This window comes from Carassius gibelio, chromosome B24 (assembly GCF_023724105.1).
Source record: "Carassius gibelio isolate Cgi1373 ecotype wild population from Czech Republic chromosome B24, carGib1.2-hapl.c, whole genome shotgun sequence".
NCBI classification, from domain to species: Eukaryota; Metazoa; Chordata; class Actinopteri; order Cypriniformes; family Cyprinidae; genus Carassius; species Carassius gibelio.
In genome coordinates, this window is record NC_068419.1 from 8,191,273 (window position 1) to 8,214,365 (window position 23,093).

Below are 23,093 nucleotides of genomic sequence, written 5' to 3' on the forward strand. Positions count from 1 at the left end.
GTTGACCACCTAATAACCAGTTTTTACCAGCTAATGACTATCTTAGACCTGCTAATCACCATGTTGACCAGCTAATAACCAGTTTAGATGAGCCAATAACCATCTTAGACAATATAATCACTGTTGACCAGCTAATATTTGCTAGTCTGATATAATCTTTGATAGCAATAACAGCTAATAACTTAAATGAGCTAATGACCATTGGTAAGGCCAAACTCTTCTCTGAACCCTGCTTCTCTGTGTGGGTTAACCTGGTTTAAGTTCCACCTGGTGCCATATTTTTTTTTCTTGGTTGGGTCAGTCAGGCCGTGCCTTTGCTGTGACCAATCCCACCCCCCTTCCCGGGCTGCTGGATTGTGCTTATTATGTTGAGACAGAGCCCCCTGTTGCATTGGGTGGGTATTATAAACATCCCTTATCACTCAGACTTGAATGAAAGCAGGTTAATTGGGGGCACGAAGGTCCACAGTGCCAGAGGACTCCAGTCAAGTCTGAGCATGCTATGTGTGTTTGCGTGTGTGTCGCTCTGCTCATCTAGGTTGAGTCCACATCGCTTCACGTCTACGCTAACCGCCTGTGGCGTGCTTTGACTATGACATCCTAATCACTGTATGAAGGAGACTGTATCTGTAATGCCCACCCTCCACTGCTCTCTTTCTTCACTCCCATAGGACAGGGAGGGCGAGGTAGCACTGATTGACAAGCTGCTGGCCAATCCTAAACTCACATCCTCAGAGTTCCAGGAATGGAAGAAAGTTTACATGGAGCTGTTTTCATCAGAGCTGCAGCGGGACCGTCAGCCAAGCCCCGCCTCCGAGCCCAGCCCTGCCGCCACACCTGAACCCACCCCTCGCACGCCCTCCCTCTCACACACACACTCCTACATCGAGACTCACGTCTGATGCACACAGATGCACGCTTCAATCACTCTATACAAAAATGCCGCCAAACTATTTTAAGTAATCGTCGCTCACTTCCATGGACCTTAGGCTGGACGTTCAGTCTAATGTAAGGATTGAATTGGTGTTTGTGGACTGTTTGCATTTTATTTACAAGGCTGTGAGGAATATTTATGTGCAGAATTAACATTTAGGGATATAATAATGCATTGATGCATGATTCCGGATTATAATTTCAGTAAATAAGTTTCATTATTTAATAATCAATATAAAATTAACCGAGAGGGCATCTCATTTTACATGCACAGGGTGCACTTTAAGTAAATATTCTTAAATTTAGCTTTCTTTGTCATTATTCATAATTGTTTGTATCCATTTACGCAATGCAAGTTAAAATTAGTTATTATTGCTCAGTTATGTAATATAGGGTCCTTTCATACACGTGGTGCAATGTGGTGCAAGAGTGGATTCGGACATGCCCTGAGTGCATCTGCACCGTGCGCTTAGATCATCAAAATAGGGCCCATAGTGTTTATGTTCTATAATATTCAGAGAATATATTTTGAATAATATATGAACTTTTTTTTTTTGCTGTATTTTCTATGGATCAGAGTATATTAGTATCAATTCAGTTATAGCCATTTTTAAAAAAGATTTTTAATTTAAATGTATCATGCCATTTTTGATATATCATCCAATATTTTATATTTAATTGTGCATGCGCTTCTGTTTTTACATTTGTCATCTAACACTCACTTAAAATTTATGTATAAAAACTATTATTAACAAATTATTTAAAAACAAATCTAAAAATGAATATCCACTTTTCATTCTGTTCATTATAATTTTGTGATCCCTAAATTCACATTTTCACATTTTACAGTACACTATTCAGTGCATAATTATTTTTTATGTATTTAGAAAAATTGGGTGACTTTTTTAATTTTGTGCATAAAAATTATTACTGGCACAATTTTATGATTTCTGATTTCAGTTCATCCCAACGTTTCATTTTAAGGCTGAACAGTTGACACCAATGTGTCCAACATTTGAACCTACTGTACTTTTATGCCTCACAGACTTGTTTTAATTGATGTCAAATCTGATACAGCATCTTTCTTGTTCAAGGTCCATAAACACAAATTCTTCTCCCTTTTACTTGTACTTTCACATCCTGACAGAAATCAAACACTCAGTCTACATGTGCTTTTTAAATACTTGAAAAACATTGTTTACGCAGGCACAGATAGCTGTACAAACAAAACTCTCTCAATGGCTCGACTTGCAACCCACAAGCTTCAGAGAATGCCACTTCTGTACACGGGGTTGCCATGATTACCAGTCCTCCAAGCGACTCGGACCAGGAGAGACAATGCTGTCTCGCCGAGAACAAACCTGGCCAAACCACCACTAGACATGAAGCCGAGGTAGAACCAGAGCACTTGAACTTGGAAATGGAAACTACGGACTGAACTCTGAGAGGAAATACACATCTGAGGCATCATTTGAACTCTAAACACACCGACTGGCACACTGTACCTGCGTTTGTCTATCTTCTTGAAGCAAATCTCTCAATGGACACACAGACGGACATCACACCAGTTATCTGCCATGTGTATATGCTACTTTAGCATTCTATATACTCTACTGTATCATACTATATATTTATGATCTGCTGTTATACATCGGCTGGCCCCGACTTATAGCACTTGTACATTTGTGTGGAAGTTGTGTGCGTGTGCATGAACATGGAACACCGATGTGGTTGTCTCATCTCAACACAATCTTCATTGAGTGTTTGGATATACCTAGAAAAGGCCTTTAAAGGAATATTCCTGGTTCAAAATCAGATCAGTCCCATTGACAGCATCAGTTCAGACTGAATTAGGCTCTGAGCCAGTTTCCACAGTCAGTCATTTTGGCTCGACCCGTAGTAATGCTCTTAAAATGGAAGTCTATGGGGCAAGGCAATTTACGGTGAGAAAATTGCAGATTGTATTCATCTAAATTATCCTTGTGAGACTTTTCTAGAAGCAGAACTTCTGGTAATTCCTGAGGGTGGATTTGTGTCTGTGTAAACAGACCTTTTCTGGTATACATGTGCTTATCTTTCAAAAGTTACAAAGTTTATAGACTTCACACAGTTAAGGGTTAAAACATTGGATATGGACTTTCAGTTGTAATTTGCTGAACGGTTCTATTTATTTTATGGATTAATATTATTATTATTTTTATTATGGATGAACAGTTTACCATATACATATATTTTTTCATATATATATTTTTATTGTATCAGTCAGCTGCAGACAAAATTAGATATTATGTTGTACATTGTAATGTAGCGATGCCTAAATTCAATGCATTGATTACAAATGAACAGCAAATGTTAGTGTTTTATTTGTGATTTATTATTTATTTTTATTTTAATGATATATGTTATTATTATTGTCCATAACATAGATAAGGTTATTGGCTTGTCCGTATCGGCCACTTTTTATATATCCATGCATCTCCAATAATAATAATGCTTATCATTGTGATTATCGTGCATAATGTTTAAATCTTGTGGATCTATGAGTTTTTGATGTTGATCAATTAAAACAAGGCTGTGAGGCATACAATTTCAGTGTTTAATAGGCTGAAATGTTGGAAACCTTGGTTTTGACTGTTCAGACTTAAAAAAATTAAAATTTGTCTAATTACATTTTTTCAAAATGAAACACTAAAAACTGAATATTGTACTGTAAAATGCTACAAATTAATTTAGGCATCACAGAATTATAATGTACAGTATGAAAATGGAAATTATAAAATGAAATGTAAATTTGTTTTACATTTTTTAGTTAATGATAGTTTTTAAACACTCACAATCAATCATTTTGTAAACATAATTTTCTACATATATTTTGGTCCAGTGCCTTGTCCCAGTTAGAATAATGCCTTGTCCCGAGTCAAAATAATTGAATGTGGTAATTGACAGATTGCTAAAATGGCTGCAGATAGCATTCATCTTGTACTGAACCTGGAATATTTCTGTGCCTGTGGCGTGAAAACTTCTCGACAGAGCGTATCGCCTTGCCAAATTCAGTCTCTGATAACGGATGAGCATTCAGTGAAGTGTGTGGGCTCTGATTGGTAGAAAATTGCACAGGCTTCATTATCCAGAAGCAGCATTATCTCTGTAACTTGAGTCAAATTATGGAAGTTCTCTCTTCACTATGGTTTCATGATATTTTGAGGTGAAATTATGTGTCTCTTCACAAATGAGAGTTCATAATCAAAAACAGATTTACACGTGATGTTCCTAGTGCAAAAATGTGCATCCTTGAGTGAGCAGGGACGGCACTTACACGTGATTGTGTATCCCTGTGCAAGGGTGTCATTCACTTTTAGTGCTTAATCTCTTTTAGTGCTTAAAATAATTTTTTATGGACTATTGTGTTAAATTCAAACCTTTTAGGAGAACTTAAATGACAGTGTTATGTTTCAGTATTGTATAGGTCTGTTTGGATTCAAATTTTCTACAAGCTGCCATGCAGCTGTCCTGAACAGTGCTGCTAGTGTAGGGAAATTTATGTCAAGACAATGGTGAGTTTTTATGACAGCCGTGGTTCTCATGACACCTCGCTGGTCTCAGCCCAGGGACTCGCCGCACGGCTCGGCTGATCAAAGCTGTTGCCCTGAACTCACCCCAGCATCTGTCAGAAGCAGCAACTTGACTCCTGAAATTACATATATGTCAACGTTCGGGAGGTCGTCCATCTTTATAAACTCTCAGAGCAAAATATCTCTTGCTGCATGGCTTGTAGATCAACCACAGTCACATTAGTTTTTTGTTTCTTAACTGAAGCTGCCAAATGATTTAATGTCAGTGTTTCAGCTGTCGGGAAGGCCGTGCAGAAGAGAAGCGCTCAGGCACTCAGCAGACACAGAGATTCTTTATGTGAGATTTTTAAGAGCACACTGAATGTTCAGAAGAGAGTTTATTGTATGATAAGATGTGTATTATATGATGTACATTCACATTTCAGGTATGGCATAACGGAGCACATTTCATTCTGTATGTAATCAAAGACAATATTAGCTTGTTTTTGACTCAGTGAGTGACTCAGGTGCTAATGTGTCCATGAGAATCATGGGAATGCATTAGTTCTTAGAGAAAGTGATTACCAGTGAATTTAGAGCTACTAGAATGGATGTCTATTGGTATTTTACCAATATATTATATTATCAAAGTTATTCTTAATTTAGTGAAAACCATGTTATGTTTCTTTAGGAGCCCATTTTTTAAAACAAAGTTGTCGTAAAAAATTTCAAGTTCATCAATATCTGTGCTGCTGCCTGTCTTTATTATGAGTAGGGCATGTAATTTGGGCAGTGCAGTTTCCTCTGTGTTGTGTTTAGCGTACAACCTGGTAAAGTTTACTTTATTTATTACATTATTTAAAAAGAGACTTGTTGCTTTCTGCAGATTCCAGTGTGGTTATACCTAGAGTCAATAAACTTTTATGGATGTAATCATGCTATATTTTTGGCATTTGCGTGGATTTTTTTTAATACGCTTGATATTTGCACTGAACAGAGGCTCGAATTTTGGTGAATCCTGTAAGTTTATATTTTAACTGGAGAAATCTGTTAGTATTCCCTTTCATCAGTGGCAATTTCTCAGCTTCCATTTTCAACCTGGATGTTACCATCTTTGGCTTAAAGGTGAGTGCCTGACCATAAACATTCACCTGAGTGCTCGGAAGCCTGTCAAGCAATGAATAAGGGCACCTTTCTCCAGTGGGTGATTAAAATAGATGTCCATGTAAATATCCTAGAAAGCTGTTCTTTTTTTAATTTCAGAAGCTTGCTGGTTTCCAGGCTGTTCAGTGAAGGTAATGGACTCAGATTACAAAAATGAATGGAGATGGTTGGGTTTGTTCTTAGTCTTAGGGTGACAATTGGTTTCTTTTCTTTGGGCAGTTCAGATGGAAGAATCTAAATTTCTACATTAGTCTAATCAGCAAACTAGGTTAAGCTGCTTATACTCAAATCTCACAAATTTTATATTATTACCAGCAAATTTGTGTTCACAGTGATAAATTAGTACAAAAGACTTTAAAGAAACTCACAAACTGCAAAATAAATTTCTAGCAGTCAAATCTTTTATTTATGCATTTCTCTTAGCTACACATTAGCATTGATTCATTTGTAGGATTACGTCAACAATATTAATTTTACAAACTAAAGGTTATTTGTTTTTATATAAACCAGAAATGGTTACTACTACATCTAAAATTATATATTCTGAAATATATTATGAAATACATGCCAGCCAAGTTACTGCTACTGACGTGTATCACACTGTTTTAAAAGATTTCGGCTCAACTACTGTATTTGCAGTACACTTTAATTCATATTGGTATTCTAGTGACACTATATTATCTGTGATGAGTAATCTTGATTTCCATGCATGGCATGAGTTGTCAGATATATGTGTGACTATGCAATTTTGTTTATCAATGCTCATTAAAACTCTCCTCATCCTCCCGCCTTTGGCTCATGTGCATCCCACAAACACTCAATGATATTGATACTTGTACTTGCCCACTTTGACTTCCCATGTACCCTTCCAAATCAGTGGTCTAATTTGGCTTTCTCGCTCAGCGTCTGTGAGTGTTGCCTCCTTTCACAGTCTGTATCCAACATTCATGGCAGCTGTCTCTCTGTCATAAGACATTATAATTGTCACCATTGATCTTCAGGCAGTGCCAAATAGTCAAATCTTGTCCAAATTTGTCCTTATCTTGATTACTTTTCCATTTGGTTGTCTGTCCTTTCTTTACACCTTTCAATATGCAATTCCATCCTTTCCATCCTGTCCTTTCTCTGGTGTCCTTAGAGGATCTATGCTATTTCTCAGGACAACTTCTTTATGACAAGTCATGTATCAATGTCATGACTTTCTCTACCCTATTCATAGTGACCTAGTTAAGGAGCTCCTTACTACTTGCTGGAAAACACACTTAACAGCAATATACCCCCACCAAGGTCTTCTATACAGTATCTAGGTAAATAGAAACCCTGTTTTCCCTGCCACATTACAATCCATAGATCCATGACAAAAAGATAACCCCTTTCCTTCAGCTCTCTTTGCCCCATGATAGCCATCTGTTTGTCTGTGTGTATGTGGGATGGTGTTTGTAATTGACTTTTAGGTCTCTGGAGGGTCTTGAAGAGTCATTATCGCACACTGAATCCCACACAAGGGTCCTGGTAGTTTACACACTTCTCTCCAAGCATCATATTCCGTATCGTACTCCAGCACATTTGTTGTACACACCTCATGTCCTTCCTGCCATTTTCTGCCTCCAAACAAAAGTACACGTCTTTCCCCTGTTGCGGTCAAACCATAGCAGAAGCGGTCATTCAGTTGTGGCTTTAGACGGGTCCACAGGTCTTGCTCAGGACTGTAGCGTTCAATGTCACAGAAGGGCTCATACATTCCCAAAAAGGTGTAAATTCTTCCTCTCGCTGATGCCATCTGGTGGCCAAATCTGGCAATGGACATGTTAGAACGTCTCTGCCAGGCATACCCTTTAACTGCATTCAGAAACAGCACTTCTTTGCTACTCTCTAGGTTGTTGACGTGGATGCCACCTGAGATGTAAATTCCTGTTCCAATAGTGGCACAGGCATGTCCATGAACTGAATATGGTAGGGATACACCACTGTGCCAGCACCCTTCCCTCATATTGTACCTTTCCACAGATGACAAAGAAGGATCACCCCTCTGGCCCCGTCCACCGATAGCAAATATTACACCTTCCACCACACAGCAGGCAAACTGTGCCCTCTTCTGCAAGAGTGGCTCCATCTCCTCCCACTTCCCAAACCGTGGGTCATAGCGCCACACCTGGTCAGTCACAGTCATCACAGCACTCTTCTCGTTCTCCTCATCCACATGCACCAGCTCACCACCTAGTATGAATAGGAAGTTCCCAACAACACATACTCCCTGGTGCTGTAGCTTATTTGGCAGGGCTGTTGATAGCGGCTGGATTTTCTTACTGCGAGGTTCGTAGGTTAGTATCTGATTCTTGGGCCTGTTTTCCTCTTGTCCTCCTCCCACCAGAAGAATCTTACTCTTTGTGGCTCTTAAGCTGGTGTGGACACTTTGTAGTAGAGGCTGTAGGGGAACCTGAAGGTGGTAGTTAAGTGCTTTCTCCACTACACTGTGGAGGAAGGGTGTCCGTAGAGCATGTTTAAGTGCACTGAGTTGAGACAGCTCTTTAGGTGGAATCAAACCAAATCGGATCCGACTGAGCAATGCATTACTTTGCAAGGCAGATTGTGGGTTGCACTCTAGCCAGTCCAAAACCAGCTGTAGAAGGTCTATCTCCTTCACTCCCGGCATCTCCTCAGCTACGAGCACCTCTTGCAGAGAATCTATGTTTAACACCATTAGCTCAGCCTTGTATTCCTCAGATGTAAGTATTCTGCACATGTTACTGCCAATAAAAGAGTTGCAGTCATCGAATGCTTCAGAAAGGCCGTAGCGAGCTGCTATGTTCGCGAAAAAACAGCAGTTGTCCGGAGCAATGCTTTCAGAGATGTACCGAGTGCAAAGATCCACGGCATGGGTGATCTGTAGATAGCAGGCGGCCTGTAGTGTGACCTCCAAAGTGGTGAGTGACAGTGAGATCCATGAGGTATAGATGAAGTCCAGTATCTGCTCCAGGCCCAGAGATGACAAGGCTGGCAAGCTGATAATACGGGCAGTGGATTCCAGAGTGTAGTCCTGAAACATAGACCAGAAGTAGTCGCTGGAACATGCTAACAAAGTGCGATGAGCAGGGAACTCCACACCATCTGCCTTCAAAACAACATCACACATTCGACCGTCAAGACGCAAACTCTGGTACCGAGACAAAACCCCTTCTCCATGACTGTTGCTGAGCATCAGGTAGTAATTCATAACTAGGAGAGGAAGGGTGAAAGATAAGGGAATCCAGGGAATTTAGGACTGAATGACAAAGCACAAAAGCAAGAGGAAAGAAAGAAAAGTTTAAGTCAACTTGCTTCGGCAAAAGTTGTTGAGATTAAAGAAGACAAAATAAAATAAAAAGGTCAGTACACCAGCCGCGTCTGTTAGGATGTGGTCTATGACATCTGCTGGCATCAAATGCTTAAGTGTAAAGGGGAGGGTCAACCATTTCTCCTCCACCCAGTGGGCAGACAAACCTTTTGCATCAACCAGATAGGCATGTGTTTTCTACCAGATCTCTAGAAGGGAGGGGTGATGATGGGCAGACATTTTGGGGCCACTGGTTGGGGGTAAACAACTTCGAGCTAGTTACCCTTTACATTTAGAGATGGGTACACAGAGAGTGTCTGGGAGGGAGTGTTAGGCTGGGTGATTATTGTATGTAGATCTGAGGTCATCTCTTGATAAATAAGGGAGTTAGTCAGCACTGTGGATTTCTGTCTGTTGCCACCAGAAGTCATATCTCACCAAGGTGACAGGAATAGAAACCCAGTTGATCTGAGGGACAGTCAGGACACAGTCTATAGCCAGAATAGAGAAATTAGAATCTTGCCTAGAGGACAACTACTGGTAGATTATTCAGCCAGGAAGACACAAAGACAGAAGAAATAAAGATTGTTTACAATCACTGAAGAGTGAGGTTGATTTACAGACTTGTATTGTGTAAGTGTGATCCACAGCGAAAAGGACACATCCCAGTCTCGTGAACATCATGCCCTTCATCCTCCCTGAATAGCTGCTGGCTCATAGCTGGGATAGAGCAGCGTAAGGCTAGATTGCGGGTAGGGGGTATTAAATATAAAATTGAGGGGTGATTATGATAGAGCTTCTGGTTACATTCTCACACACTCTGCTCATGATCGCACTGGTCTCTCCACTGTCTAGAGCATTTGCAATACAACACATCTACGAGGTAATTGGTAACTGTGGAGATACTTGTGAATGCACTCGCACTCAAGTGCAACTGCAACGAGTCATAATGAATCATATGGCGCTTTTCCACTGTGTGGTACTACTCGGCACAGCAAGGCTCGGCTTGGTTTGCGTTTCTACTAGAGTGTAGTGCTGCTTTGGAGTGGGTGGGATTATTCATGCCATTATAGCTGCGCCACCTCTACTGCCACGACTCCTGAAAAACTTTTTAATTCCGCGTCGCCCCATGTACTTTTTCAACAGACAACTAAACAGCCACTTTTTTATTGTTAAGAAAAGGTGCACACGTTCGAAACACGTTCGATCCTTAGCTGGATGTGCTGATATAAATCTAGCGGTTCAGTGACACAAGTAGTGACGATTCTCTCCGGCCAATCCGTGATCATCAGAGTTTACATGTCACGTTTTGGTAAAAGTGAAGAAAGTGAACTGTTCAAAAGTGAACCATACCGAGCCGTACCATGAAGTGGAAAAGCACCAATAGAGGGGTGTGCATTCAGGGGAAGTCGTGGCCTAGTGGTTAGAAAGTTTGACTCCTAACTAGGGCTGGGATAAACGATTATTTTGTAAACGATTAATCTAGCGATTATTTTTTCGATGCATCAATTAATCTAAAGATTCGATTTAGATTATCTCCCCATTAATTGACTACTAACAATTTATACATGTTGATTTACATATCTGAATGAAAAAAACATGAATTCCTTAACATTGCAATATACTGCTCTTAAAATTACAAAATAAAAGACTGACTAAGAATGCATTACTTTGCACTTGTATAGAGATAGCATTCAGTAAAACCTTGAAGCCTTGAAAACACATAGCTTACTGAAACAAGCTTACTGAACACATGGGCCTAGCTTACTGAAAAAAGTTATTCTTTCAGATGAAAATGACAACAACTTGATGTCTAGCATTCAATAAAAAAAGTCACCCAAAATACTTGTTTAGAGCAAATGAAAGAATACAGTAACCAATGTAAACTTGAGGGCTTTAAGCTAATACAGAGAGTGCTTTTCCAAAAAAAAAAAAAATTAACAGTGGGAGCCAGCAGCCTGTCATGGAGAAAAAAAAAATGCAATCCGATTGCTCCGCGTGAAACTTTGGTGTTTTGCCCCTTTCTATCGTGTTTAATGATTTTGATTAATATACACAAGGGAGAGAGAGAGAGCAAGAAGTGCTCGTGTTGTTTAAAGACTGTGAGTGTGCGCGCGCAGCCGGGGTCTCTCTCGTACGCGCCCTTTCAGGCAAATAAAGCTTTGACAGCTGCCAAAAAAAAGATCAATGCAGAAAAACCCCTGGATTGGTTATATAACGTCGGACAGAATGTTGATCCGGCACATCGCGTATATTCAGCGCACATAAGGTAAATGTTTTGCAAACGTTTTTTAGAGAAATAAAAACAGGTCGACGAATCGATGCGCATATTTTGCCTCGACGCGTTGTCCTAGCCCTACTCCTAACCCTAGGGTTGTGGGTTCAAATTTCGGGCCGGCAATACCACGAGGTGCCCTTGAGCAAGGTACCGAACCCCTAATTGATCCCCGGGCGCCGCAACATAAATGGCTGCCCACTGCTTCGGGTGTGTGTGCACTCTGGATGGGTTAAATGCAGAGCACAAATTCTGAGTATGGGTCACCATACTTGGCTGTATGTCACATCACTTTCACTTGTGTGTGTTCTACTCAAGGAAATAATTTAGTGTTTGTACTGCCAAATCCTGTGCTCACCTTACAACCCTTTGGATTTTCACTTTAAAACAAGTAATTGGCCTATTAGGGATCTTGACATATCTTTCCACTCAAGCTCGTTGTGCATAATTGGATATATTTAAACGCACATTACAACTACGGGGCTCTAAATTAGATGCATTATTTATGCTGCACTTTTTATATTCAGTCAACAAAACGAGACTCCACTTCATTGCTTAAGATCTTTTGCAGGATCATGCTCTCATCTGCCACTACAAAATCTATATTTACTATTTAAATGAAAATTGTCACATCTGATGGATGCATTTAATTTCTTATACAACTGATTTATGTTTTCAGTCACTTTCAGACTCTCTGGTTCTCACTGTTTTTACCCGTCAGCCCAAAATGGTGTCAGTTCTAATTATAATTGTGTCTGTTCTTCCTGTTAGAGTTTTTGTTTGGCTATGGTGGTCATGGTGAACTATTTTGATATTATCTGGTGTACATAAGGCTTACAGGTGAGAAATTCCTTTGAATATACACACACATTTCATAGATATACAATCTGAAATGTGTAATGGAAAGCATATGGTAGCAGAAAAGAAGACTGTATAAAAAAAAATCAATGGAAGTTTAGGTATTTTGAGCTTCTCGGTTAGAAGTTTTAGAACTAAAGGGTCTCTCTGCATTGCATTGTGGGTAATAAGGGAATTATGAAGACAGCTGGTAACTCTCTCTGTGTTCCAGGCACCACTGCCTGATGCTTAATCCCCTCCCCCCCCCCCCAAAAAAAAAAAAAAAAATTCCATTCCAATTCCACACGATTGATAAGTCCTGTTATATCAATGTACTCAGTCTCTCATACTCTCATCCAATTAACACTGGAAACTTGTTTGCTTGTCTTTCATGTCATGATCCAGTTCACAACATACATTGTTTCAAAGCAGCCTTGAAGAAAATAAAGCCTTACAAATGAAGGAATAGACAGTTTATCTGAATTATATATGCATGTGTTTCCCAGCTCTTAATGCAGACTGAGGAGCAATACATGATCTTTAATAAGGACACTTTCACTCAAAGGTCACGACACCTGCTGCTAGTAAACTAGATCATAGAGCAGTACAGACACATATGATGTGATTTACAAGTGAGGAGAAAAGCAACTTTACACTGTTAAACTGATCCCAGTTTATGTACATAACAAACCAATGGTGCGACATTTGAAATCCAGTTCTATTTGTTCAAGGATAACAAGTGCTGGCTTCCTCCTACGGGTTTGCTCTTCGAGAGAACGTGAAATCATGTTTTATTATGCAACAGCCTACTCATGTACTGCAACACACAAGAACAAAGCCATAGATAAAGAAAGAGATGTGTAGGGAGTGAAAACAAGCCTGCAGCATGAGACGTTTTAAGTAGGGCTGTCAATCAAAGGAAACTTAACCAAATGAAATGCATGACATTCTGACGTATTAATAAATTTTATAGCAATTATTTGCATATTAATCTTCTAGACATAAAATACATTAAAAGAAATTAGATTTTATGGTGTCACATTTGTTCAAGTTGTTTTAAGACAAAATCTGTTTTTTGTTTTTTTTTTAAGGAGAAAAGAGGAATTTTAAGATGAATCACACTACCTAATGTCTTCAGTCTCATATATTCTGTTTTATGATTCATTGATGGTAGTAGGAGAACACAGAACTTCTATAAAATCAAACTTTAAAGGGATAGTTTACAAGTGAGGGTGAGTAAATGACAGAATATGCATTGTTTTGGGTGAACTATCCCTTTAAGTTAAACACACAGTACATTTTAAAACAAAATACAGAATAGCATACAGGGAGGTTTAAAAAGTGGTGACCTATTTTAGACAGACTAAACCCTGGTTCAGAGCTTCGAGTTGCTCAGTTCCCATCAGTCTTTGCTATGATATATAATCCATTATTCTCGGGTCAGTAGGTAGTGTCATCATTAAGGCTTGTCGTTGATTTCTTTGCAACCGATTCTCTGGGAGTTGTGGTAAATACATGAACCTGACTGGATGGAGATAGCAACCAAAGCCTTGGAAAAACTGGGGACGAAGTCACCTGTGAAGATGAGAAGGATTAGTTAAATGGGTTGACTGGCATTAAAAACGTGTAATCTCAAAGTAGTATGCATAGCAAATTCTGTTTGTATTCTGCAGAGTGGGTAACAGAGCATGTTTTGCTCTATAATTGGAAGGTCTGGTGAGGCATGCTGGGACTGCACACAGACAGACTTTCACTGCCCCACTGATCTGTAGGGTATTAATAGAGCCTGCTTCACGTTCATACCCCTTTACGCACTCCAGCCCTGACATATGCATACTAACATATGTGCAAACTACTTTTACAGCTACTGACACCATGTGGCCATTTGTGTAAGCAGCATGGAGCCTTTCTAGATGATTTCAGTGATGCGACGCATTTAGAAAAATGATTGCTCTTTTGTTCCTGCCTCTGGCAGAGACGGGATGTTTTTATAGGGATGGCTAGGGAGGGACTAGCAACGCAGAAATCTTAATTAATTTAATATAAAAATGTGATTGACTATAAGGTACTAGACTTTTAGTGCCTAAAACAACTGGATACAATTAAATTCTACTAAATTTTATTTGAGATATTTGCAAATTATATAAAGTAATGCTGACAATTTGTGTATTATTCCTCACCTCCAGGTATTTTAATAAATTAGCTCACTATAGCTTTATTCATTAGTCAGCTTGGTTCTGGTTCTCAAAACCCCCCAAAGCTTGTTCTCCATTGCATACTCATTGATGAGACATGCAGATATAGTGATAAGAATTGGTTAATTAAAAAAATGACAGAATAAAATTTGTTATTTTATGCATTTAAATAGTTAAATTTTGATTTGTTCTTTACAAAATTAAAATAGTGCATATTTTCTAGTATATGTGCACTGTGATTCTATTTACTAGTGCATTAAATTAGAAAAAAAAAACCTTGGACCTTATTGTGAAGGCCTATATTGTATATTATGATCTCCAATTGCACAATATGATTGTACATGCATTTAAGAGATAAATAAATGCACTAATTGCATTTTTGGTAATTTCATGACTTAACTGATGACAGAACTACATTGTATGTTCATAGTTTCTTGCTAGCTTTATTTATGATGAAGAAATATAGAGCGTGGACCTTATATTCACATAAAGTTAAAAAGAACAGCTGTCAGGAGAGGAAAGTTTGTTGTACTCACATATAGACTAACAACATCTCATCTGACCACAGTTCACTGTTGTTCTACTGAAGCTCATTTGGCACATTCTCCCACCCCCACCCCGTGGCTCCCACCCCCTGGATCCGCCCCTGGTTTCTGCTCACATTTGTGTGTGTGTACATAAGATTGACAACCAGCAAAGTTTTTTGACTAACCAAAAATGTTAGATGGAAAAAAAAGGGGTGTGAGTGTGTATTTGACTATCAGATTTACCTGTGTCGTTTAGTCCTTGGTGACCCATTTGAGTTCACTCTTTACGTTCTGGAGCTCAGAAAGGTCGACGGCGGGGCCTGGTAGTTTCACGCCACCAGGGAGGGCCTTTTTCTCCTCTGGAGTCACTGGGGATGCCTATGAAACCAATTGTGAGAGATATACCTGAGTGGCCCTCACAAAAATCTCAAGAATGTGTCATAGTTTACTCACAAAATAAAAAGTAGAATAAAAAATTTACTTAATTTTAAATAAATAAAATAAACAAACTTCATTGCTTTTCATTACCGTGTGCAAAATGTTTGTATTAAAATAGTTTTTTAGTTGGCTACTGAATGATAGTAATTGTGTTGATTTTAAAATGTGTTAAAAAGTACTGCATCACATTAATAATATTCTAATGAGAATCATTAATAGGAATAATGCAGATCTGATAAATAATATCAGTTCTATTGCAGAATTGGATATGTTCATATTGAAAATATTGTACCATTTACTTTTTTTCATTATATATATATATAAGATAGCTTATCTTTGTACCTTTAACTTTTTTATTATATACAAACAATATAATAAATATTTTATTATTACATTTGAATGTGATCTGGTAACAGGAATACATATGTGTGTCTAATTAGTTTATTTATAAAATGGCGAAATGTGTGTATGGGAGCTTTCTTCCAGCAGAATCTAACCTCCTCTACATCTACTGTATCTTCTCTCTTCTTCACAGGATGTCCCGCCCCAGGACGCAGAGCCCCCATCGGAATATTAAGGTTGGCCTTTGAGACAGACAAGAAAATCCAATGAGACGGTTAGCATCGCTGCTACACCTCACCCCTGACACGGTTCATTTCCTCCTGCAACCGCGCCTATAATCCAATCACCAGAGTACCAAAGTCATTTAAACTCATGTAATGCTGTGCAATGGTCAAGCGTAGTTGTCGAAACCAAACCTTTCCACAAAACCTGCTGGACGTGTCTTCCTGCTGGAGTTTGTGTTTCATAAAGAGCAAAGTGCCTGTATGAAAATGAGCTGCGGGCAACACAGATAAAACAGTGAGATGACAGACATCCTTCTGTTTGCTGAGGCCCGACGCGGACAGCCTGTCCTTTTTAGCCCGGTCTTTATTATGTGGCTTCTAAACGCTGCATGCATTACAAAAACAAAGTCCAAAAGTGAAAATGGAAAACGTGTTTACAGCTTTACATTAGAAGGAAAGTATATGGATTGTTGCCACATCTCTTCTCTTATATATTACTATTGTTTTTTTCTCAACTATCCTATGATTTTGGTGAGTCTCATGAACGCAGGTCACATTTTACCCCAAAATCAAAAGAAAAGAAATGATATTTTGGATAAGTAGAATTATTTAAATTTCCCCTGAAGTCATTAAAACGGTTATCCAACTGTTTTATTTATTAAATAACTATATTTTGTTAATTAAATGTAATACTGTTTAATTAAAAAAATATAAAAAGATATACTTTAAATATAAATATATAATATAAAATATATTTTCATGTAAAGAAAAGAGAATGGAATTTGGAGGGGAAAATGTTGAATTATAATAAAAATAATCAGCAAAATTGACTTTTTATTTCATTTGAATTAATGGGATAATTTCCATGTAAAACCGCAAACACTTTTTTTTATCTCTTCTGTTCTGCCTCATTTTATGAATTATTGTCCTGCTCTATTAGTCACACAAGGTCAAACCCTCAGTTTACAATTTTGCAATTTAGTGTTTTGAGTAGAGCATGTGACATCTCTCAACCAATCCCGAACGCTCTTATGGATTTGGCTTTTAGTACAGTTTTGCATGTATCTCATGGTCCAGTACATCAAACCCTTGAGTTTCTTCTTTTTTCATTTCTCTTGAGTTTCCCTCTGTATAGGCTGCTGGACGAAATCTGATTGGCTGTTTTAGGATGTACAGTAGTGACCATGTGCTCCTGTCTTTGCATGCATGACCAGTCTTCTTCTATCTGTGCTCTCTGACAGACCATATCTTCCATATGCTCTGGCTTTTTATGGATTCATGTGTATCTGGAGAGTTTTTATGGAAAGATAAAGGTGTCTATTTTTGGCTGAAGTGTTCAGTGTTTGTAAGAATTGTGGTGAACTGTTGAAAATCTTTCTTTCTGTGTATGTTATTGCTCCTAGCCAGACGTATAGTTACAGGGGGGGAAACTAGTATGTGAACACTATGGATTTCAGTATAAATTAGTCATAGCTTGATCTAATCTTCAACTATGTCATATCAATAGAAAAACAAAAAAGTATACATTTTCATTTCTTTTTTTTTTATATAAAAAAATGGAGGTTTATGCTGCCAAAGGACATTTAACCAGATATTAAAACACACTTTCACATACGTTTGCCAGTGTGTAAAATAAAAATATGAAAAAAAATATATCATCTTTTGCGGGTTTTGTTTAAGCAGACTTCACATTCAGATCACATTTTCACCAATTTATGCAAAACCCACAGGGTTTACATAGTTTTTCCCTTCAGCTGTATACCGGTTAGCAATAGGAAAATGGCTGTAAGGACTTTAATTAAAGTGAACAAGTCTATTTTTATATAAAAAGTTTCTGTTTGGATAAGAAATGTTTTCCTATCAAGAAGAAAAAAGCTGGACACACATCAACACCATAATGTATTTCAAGTATTTGTGAATGGCCTCGTGTGAGTGTTGTAATGCAATGTACATTCAACTGTTTTTACTCAGTATTCAAAATAGGGAACTGACTTTTCAGAATAAAATATTTAATGTCGACATGTTTAATTGTGTTTGAGCTAAGAAAAGCAAACTGGGAACCGTTTGAGGGCCGATACATATCAATACAGAAGTTCACACTGTACACTACTCTTAAATTACATACACATAAAAAACACAAAATACTCACCTGCAGGGCTTTTACATTGGACGATGGCTGTTTAGACATTCTGTGCAGTTGTGTCCACGTTCCTGCTGTAGAAAAGACAGAAAGAGACCGAATGCATTGATCAGATAAACAGAGCGGCCCGGTGTGGGTTTCAATGCATGGATTTTGTCTGCTGCTATATGTATGTATGTTACAGAGATAAAAAAGTAAAGCCCCCCTGCGGCTCTCAGGTGCCCGTGGATAGTCTTTCAGTTGCTTAGTGACTCCTGAAGTGAGGAGCAGGTAGCAGCTCTTACCCCTGAATCATTTATGTTAACATGGAGAGAACAGGGCTGGGATAACACACACCTACACACTCTTTATACCGGATATGGAACATAAAGTGGAATGTCAGCTGATATTGTAAATGAATAAATAGCTGCTCATTAATAGCTCAGAGAGACTTGATAGTGAAAAAAAAAATCAGAGATGCTTCATTGAAGTAGGAATTTTGTCTCAGATGATTCTCCAAACACTTTGTGCGATAAATTCAAAGTGAAACAATTGGAGTTTGTTGTGAACCTTCATATTTGGGTGTATCTAAGTTGGTGACAGTTAAGATCATTTTCTTATAACAGTACAACATTTCATTAATGCTATTCTATAAAACTAATGGGGACATGCAATGAGAAAGCAGCACTTCCTAAGAATGACCTGGAGGGAAATAAAAAGAAGACATTTACATACTTGACAACACAGGAGACTGCATGTTGAATGACTCATTCTGTGTCTCTGACAGGAAGCTGTTCGGAAATATGTAAAATCATTCAGTGTCCTAATGAACACAGCTGTAGGCAGATGAGCTTTGATTATGTGCTCGTGGGGAGCTTTCTGCTCGTAATTTGCCCGGTTATGCTGCTGATGGAACGTCCCGTTGAGAACACATGGGATATAAGAGAAACCCTCCTGAGGACTACTGCCAGAATGCACGGTAATGCATCTGCAATATTCATATCAATACTTTCTGTCTTTCAACGTCTCCCTCCTTTTTGAACTTAATACAGGTCTCGGTGGGGCGGCTAGGATTGGTAGGGTTCACAACCTTAGCAACTGTAACCAGGGATGTTGTTTGCACATTAAAAGCAGTGCATCACTGCTGCAGAGTGTTGAGCTAAATTTACATTTCAAAGAGCAGCAGGGCAGCTGTCCAACACTCCTCCAAAATACCCTTCTAAACTCCTCAATGTCCAAAATATCAGTCAAAGATCAAACTAAATGTGTTTTGAGATTTTAGATTTATTATCTCCCATCTCAAACTCTAAATGTAACCAGCTAGAGTATCATAAACCCCACCAGATGCTGAAATCTTCAAAAACTCCCACAATGGTTTCACAGGCACAGTTTATTTGCATTAAATTCCCACTATGACTGGAAGTCTCCCAGAAGTTCTAGACCTTTCCAACCGGTCTGACAAGATTTTCTCTTTCATTAAAAAAAAAAGTGCATTTGGTATTCAAAACGTCTAACAAAAGGTTAAATGTTTTGTTCATCAAATTCATTGAATGTATTATTCTGTTTATTATGTAAACCATCAAACGTCATCACAATCCTATGTTTAGGTGCGATCTGACTGTCCTGGGCCAAAACCACAAGATAGAAAAAATAAATATAGAATTTACATGTGTATCATCACGGAATTCTAATGCTTATGTAAAAGTACAGTTACGGTAACCGGCCTGTTGGTTTAGAATAAATTTTGGAGGCCTGAATCCTGCCAGAGGCCTGAGTCATTATCACAGAGTCCCACGCAAACAGAACATATACATAAAACATATGAAATTAGTAAGAATGAGTGTAGAGGAAACTAAAGGAAAGGTCAGTCTAAAGAGGTCAAACTTTGATTTCTGATTTAAAAATATATATATATTTGTCTTATAATATCATCATGATAATATTTGGCATAATTTACCTAAGAAAAGCAGTCTAATGTATCGATTGCAACCTTAACCCTGATATTTTCACACACATGCAGATGAACACACACGCACACACACACACACACACATACACATCCTCCCTCTGTCCTCAAAAGTTGCATACCTGCTGGCGTTACAGTATACCGCTGTTCCCCGATGTGAGACAGACAGGACAAATGTCAATCTTTCTCTCTCTCTTCTGTCTTTCCCTTTAATGGACTAAAGAGGTCTTGACTTCAGTGGTTCGGTTCTGTATCTATTCAAACTTTCTCTATCTCTCTTTCTGTCCCTCACTCCAGGATATAGAGGAGCAGAGGATTCCGCTCATATCTTGGATTTGTTCACACTATAAATAGTAGTGTGATACACAGAGGGGACCTGCTTTCTGTCCACCCTGACTCTTCACTTCACAGAAGCTATATAAGCTCCATTCGAGCCTCATTCACGGTCCTGTTACTACATACACATGCAGTAGGGTCCAAACATGAGGATCTGGGATTTAAATTGTAATTTAAACATGGAAACAAATGTAAGTTTTGAATAAGAGATATCAAGCACTATTTCTATGTAAAATGTTTGACCCTGGTCATGTGAATCCTTCATACAAATGTTAAGAGATTTTTGTTTCCATTTAAACAAGATGTTCATCTGACAATTTTCAAATCATGTTGAAAAACATGATTATTTATTTATATCCCTGAAAATTATAAATTTATATTATTAAAAATAATATTTACACACAAAATATTTAATCTTAATACAAGCTTGAAATATTAAAAACGAATGATAAATAATAATAATAATAATATAAAAAATATCCGTCTATCTAATGCACACACATAAACATATACACATACAATAACTTATTTCATATTATTTCATATTTATTATACATTTTATATTAAATTATTTTATTTATTTAGAAGTAATATGAATACATTTCCCGGAAATAAATAATATACTGCATATATCATTTATTATGCTATTCAAATGTTCATAAAACATGTTTATTTATATTATTAATCAATTAATTAGTAATTACATATGACAATATATGGAAAAACTGTTATATATATATAGATAGATTGATAGATTTAGATATACAGTATCTTGTTTTTATATTAATTGTATAAATAAACTTAGCCCAGTCATCCAAACTCGATGTGTCCACAAGAAACACAGAATTACAACAGCATTGATGTAAAATTTTAAATTTTAAAATTGCATTTTTAAATTGCCACCAAGTTTGTGTACAAGCATATTTGCATATATTTATAAATGTGTGCTATATTTAGGAGACCTAGATCGAAATGTCCTCAATATGCCTGAACCTAAGAGAGAATGTACAAATTATAGCATTACTACTGTAGATCACATAATGAAAATGGAAGAAAACCGAGTTCAGAAAGAGTGACTGGTGATAGATGAATAGACTTTGACCTTTTCACGACACAGGACACTGATATCGTGACCCCACTGTGCCCTTACCTGCTCAGCTGCCAGCGTGAGGTCCACACCTCCTCACTGCTTTGTGTTCTACTATGACCAGTCAAAAACCCTTCCTGTTCTCTGTAAGGTCCTCTTCTGCTCTCTTACACGCAGTCAGAGAATCACAGAGCAATACTTATTAAGATCATGACCTAATTTAGGCTCCAGCACGCAGAGCCCAGGGATGCATCTGATTGGGCCACGGTTTGACATGACGACCCATTCCCAGTGGTAGCAGCACTGCCAGTTTAGAGGAGTTTCAGATCTTAAACTAGGCAGATTTTGACCCACAAGTGAACAGGTATAAACAAACGATGGAAGTGGAACATAATTTCACTGGAAAAGTAGATTCCTTAAACAGAACCTGGTGCTGTAGAGACATCAAAATCACTGGGTTTGAGCGCACAGACTGGTATAATATATATTTTGCTTCCACTTGCAAGGATAAAGCATTTGCCGAATGCATAAATGTTAAACGTGATTGAGCCTAATGCACTAAACTATTTGAAAGGCTAAATATCAAACAACAACCATAAAATGGAATATTAAAGACTGTTAAAGCATCTTCTGTCCTTACCTGGTGCCACTAGTAGTTGACGTGTGATCCTGCTCACTCAGTTCCTTCACTGCTGAGTATAAACCTTTACTGGAGCTCAGAGCTGATGGGGAAAGTGTCCTCTACAGACAGCAGAGCTATGCAAATCCTCACCTGAATTCTCCTCCCTCTACCTGGCGTCACAAACTTCCTGCTCATCCTGCCAGTCAGCACATATACTACTATATAACACATACACAATTATTAAATCCTAGAATCATTTTAATGTGCATGTAACTTTTACATACTATTGCAGTGCAGCTTGAAAGTGGCTAAATCCATGGTTGGACAGTACAAATATTGTTGAATTTCATTTACAGGTCATAGAAGTGAGTGGAATATTAGAAGAATGACATGTCCTTTCAGTGTCTGTTGTCTATTTTATAATTATCCCTCCTTATAGACACATGGTATTATGAAACTAGCACTTTATGTATTCATAAAAGGCTGCTATTTATTGCTGTCCATCTAGACCACTATCTCAGATATTAAATTATCCGATAAGACCTTTAGGAGCCTAAGGGACATTAAAGATCACTCTCACCAAGAAAGGCTTGGTTCCCAGCCAGACGGAAATGTTTGGAGGGACTTATCACACTTCTGAACCCATCATTTGTTCCCATGTGCTTTACATTTAAAACTGCTGCACTTTTTCATACGATTTACTATAACAGTGGCCTTTAGTGGCAAACTGACCACCTTTTTGGTTGACTGCCATCATTTGCTTATAGGTCAGCAGTAATACCTGATACGTCTTAATTAAATTGCAAGTCTTGTAAGTACAAAAACCACAGAGACCAAATGTGTCCAGCTGGAAACTAAAGTGTACTTTACAGATACGTCTGTGGTGCAAATAAGATGTAATCTCATGGTTCAGCAAATGCAAATGAAAAGCACATGGAGTTTTTTTTTTTTTGTTTTTTTTTTAGCTGCACTGCAAAACAGAGACATCCGATTTCTGAGCAAACCGCTTTTGTGTGTCGGATCTTTCAATTGAAACACTTAAACAGGCCCACAAAAACTGGTCTTCTGGGAATTCTGCCATCCTGCCAGATTCCTGTGTCTTCTTCACTGGTCCCATCCCTAAAACCCACACTAAATGTACTAGAGACTGGGGAGTAAGAATTC

General features: G+C 38.1%; 3 protein-coding genes across 19 annotated transcripts in view; 1 reads left to right on the forward strand and 2 right to left on the reverse strand.

Moving 5' to 3' along the window:
• The window catches only part of cnksr2a (connector enhancer of kinase suppressor of Ras 2a), an 80,724-nt gene extending 75,297 nt beyond the window's left edge, over positions 1-5,427 (forward strand). For all 14 annotated transcript variants that reach the window (XM_052596485.1, XM_052596486.1, XM_052596488.1 and 11 more), the window contains one exon: positions 672-5,427. In XM_052596485.1, coding sequence (XP_052452445.1) covers positions 672-902 — 231 coding nt within the window. In that variant the 3' untranslated portion in view covers positions 903-5,427. The remainder of the gene's footprint in view (positions 1-671) is intronic.
• A 573-nt stretch (positions 5,428-6,000) lies between these two features.
• Positions 6,001-9,056, reverse strand: LOC128013475 (kelch-like protein 34). Its single transcript, XM_052596502.1, has one exon. The coding sequence runs from the start codon at positions 8,860-8,862 to the stop codon at positions 7,099-7,101; it is 1,764 nt and encodes a 587-aa protein (XP_052452462.1). The 5' UTR covers positions 8,863-9,056; the 3' UTR covers positions 6,001-7,098.
• A 3,475-nt stretch (positions 9,057-12,531) lies between these two features.
• Positions 12,532-22,049, reverse strand: LOC128012919 (small muscular protein-like). 4 transcript variants are annotated; one of them, XM_052595505.1, is made up of 5 exons: positions 21,948-22,049; positions 17,949-18,013; positions 15,731-15,817; positions 15,039-15,173; positions 12,532-13,648 (listed from the first exon to the last, which is right to left on the reverse strand). In XM_052595505.1, exons 2-4 carry the CDS (start codon positions 17,985-17,987, stop codon positions 15,048-15,050), a joined length of 252 nt encoding a protein of 83 aa, XP_052451465.1. In that variant the 5' UTR covers positions 17,988-18,013; positions 21,948-22,049; the 3' UTR covers positions 12,532-13,648; positions 15,039-15,047. The 4 variants fall into 4 exon arrangements, with proteins under 4 accessions (XP_052451465.1, XP_052451467.1, XP_052451466.1 ...); XM_052595507.1 differs by lacking the exon at positions 21,948-22,049 and adding an exon at positions 21,371-21,501; XM_052595506.1 differs by lacking the exon at positions 21,948-22,049 and adding an exon at positions 20,007-20,174.
• Positions 22,050-23,093: the final 1,044 nt, after the last annotated feature.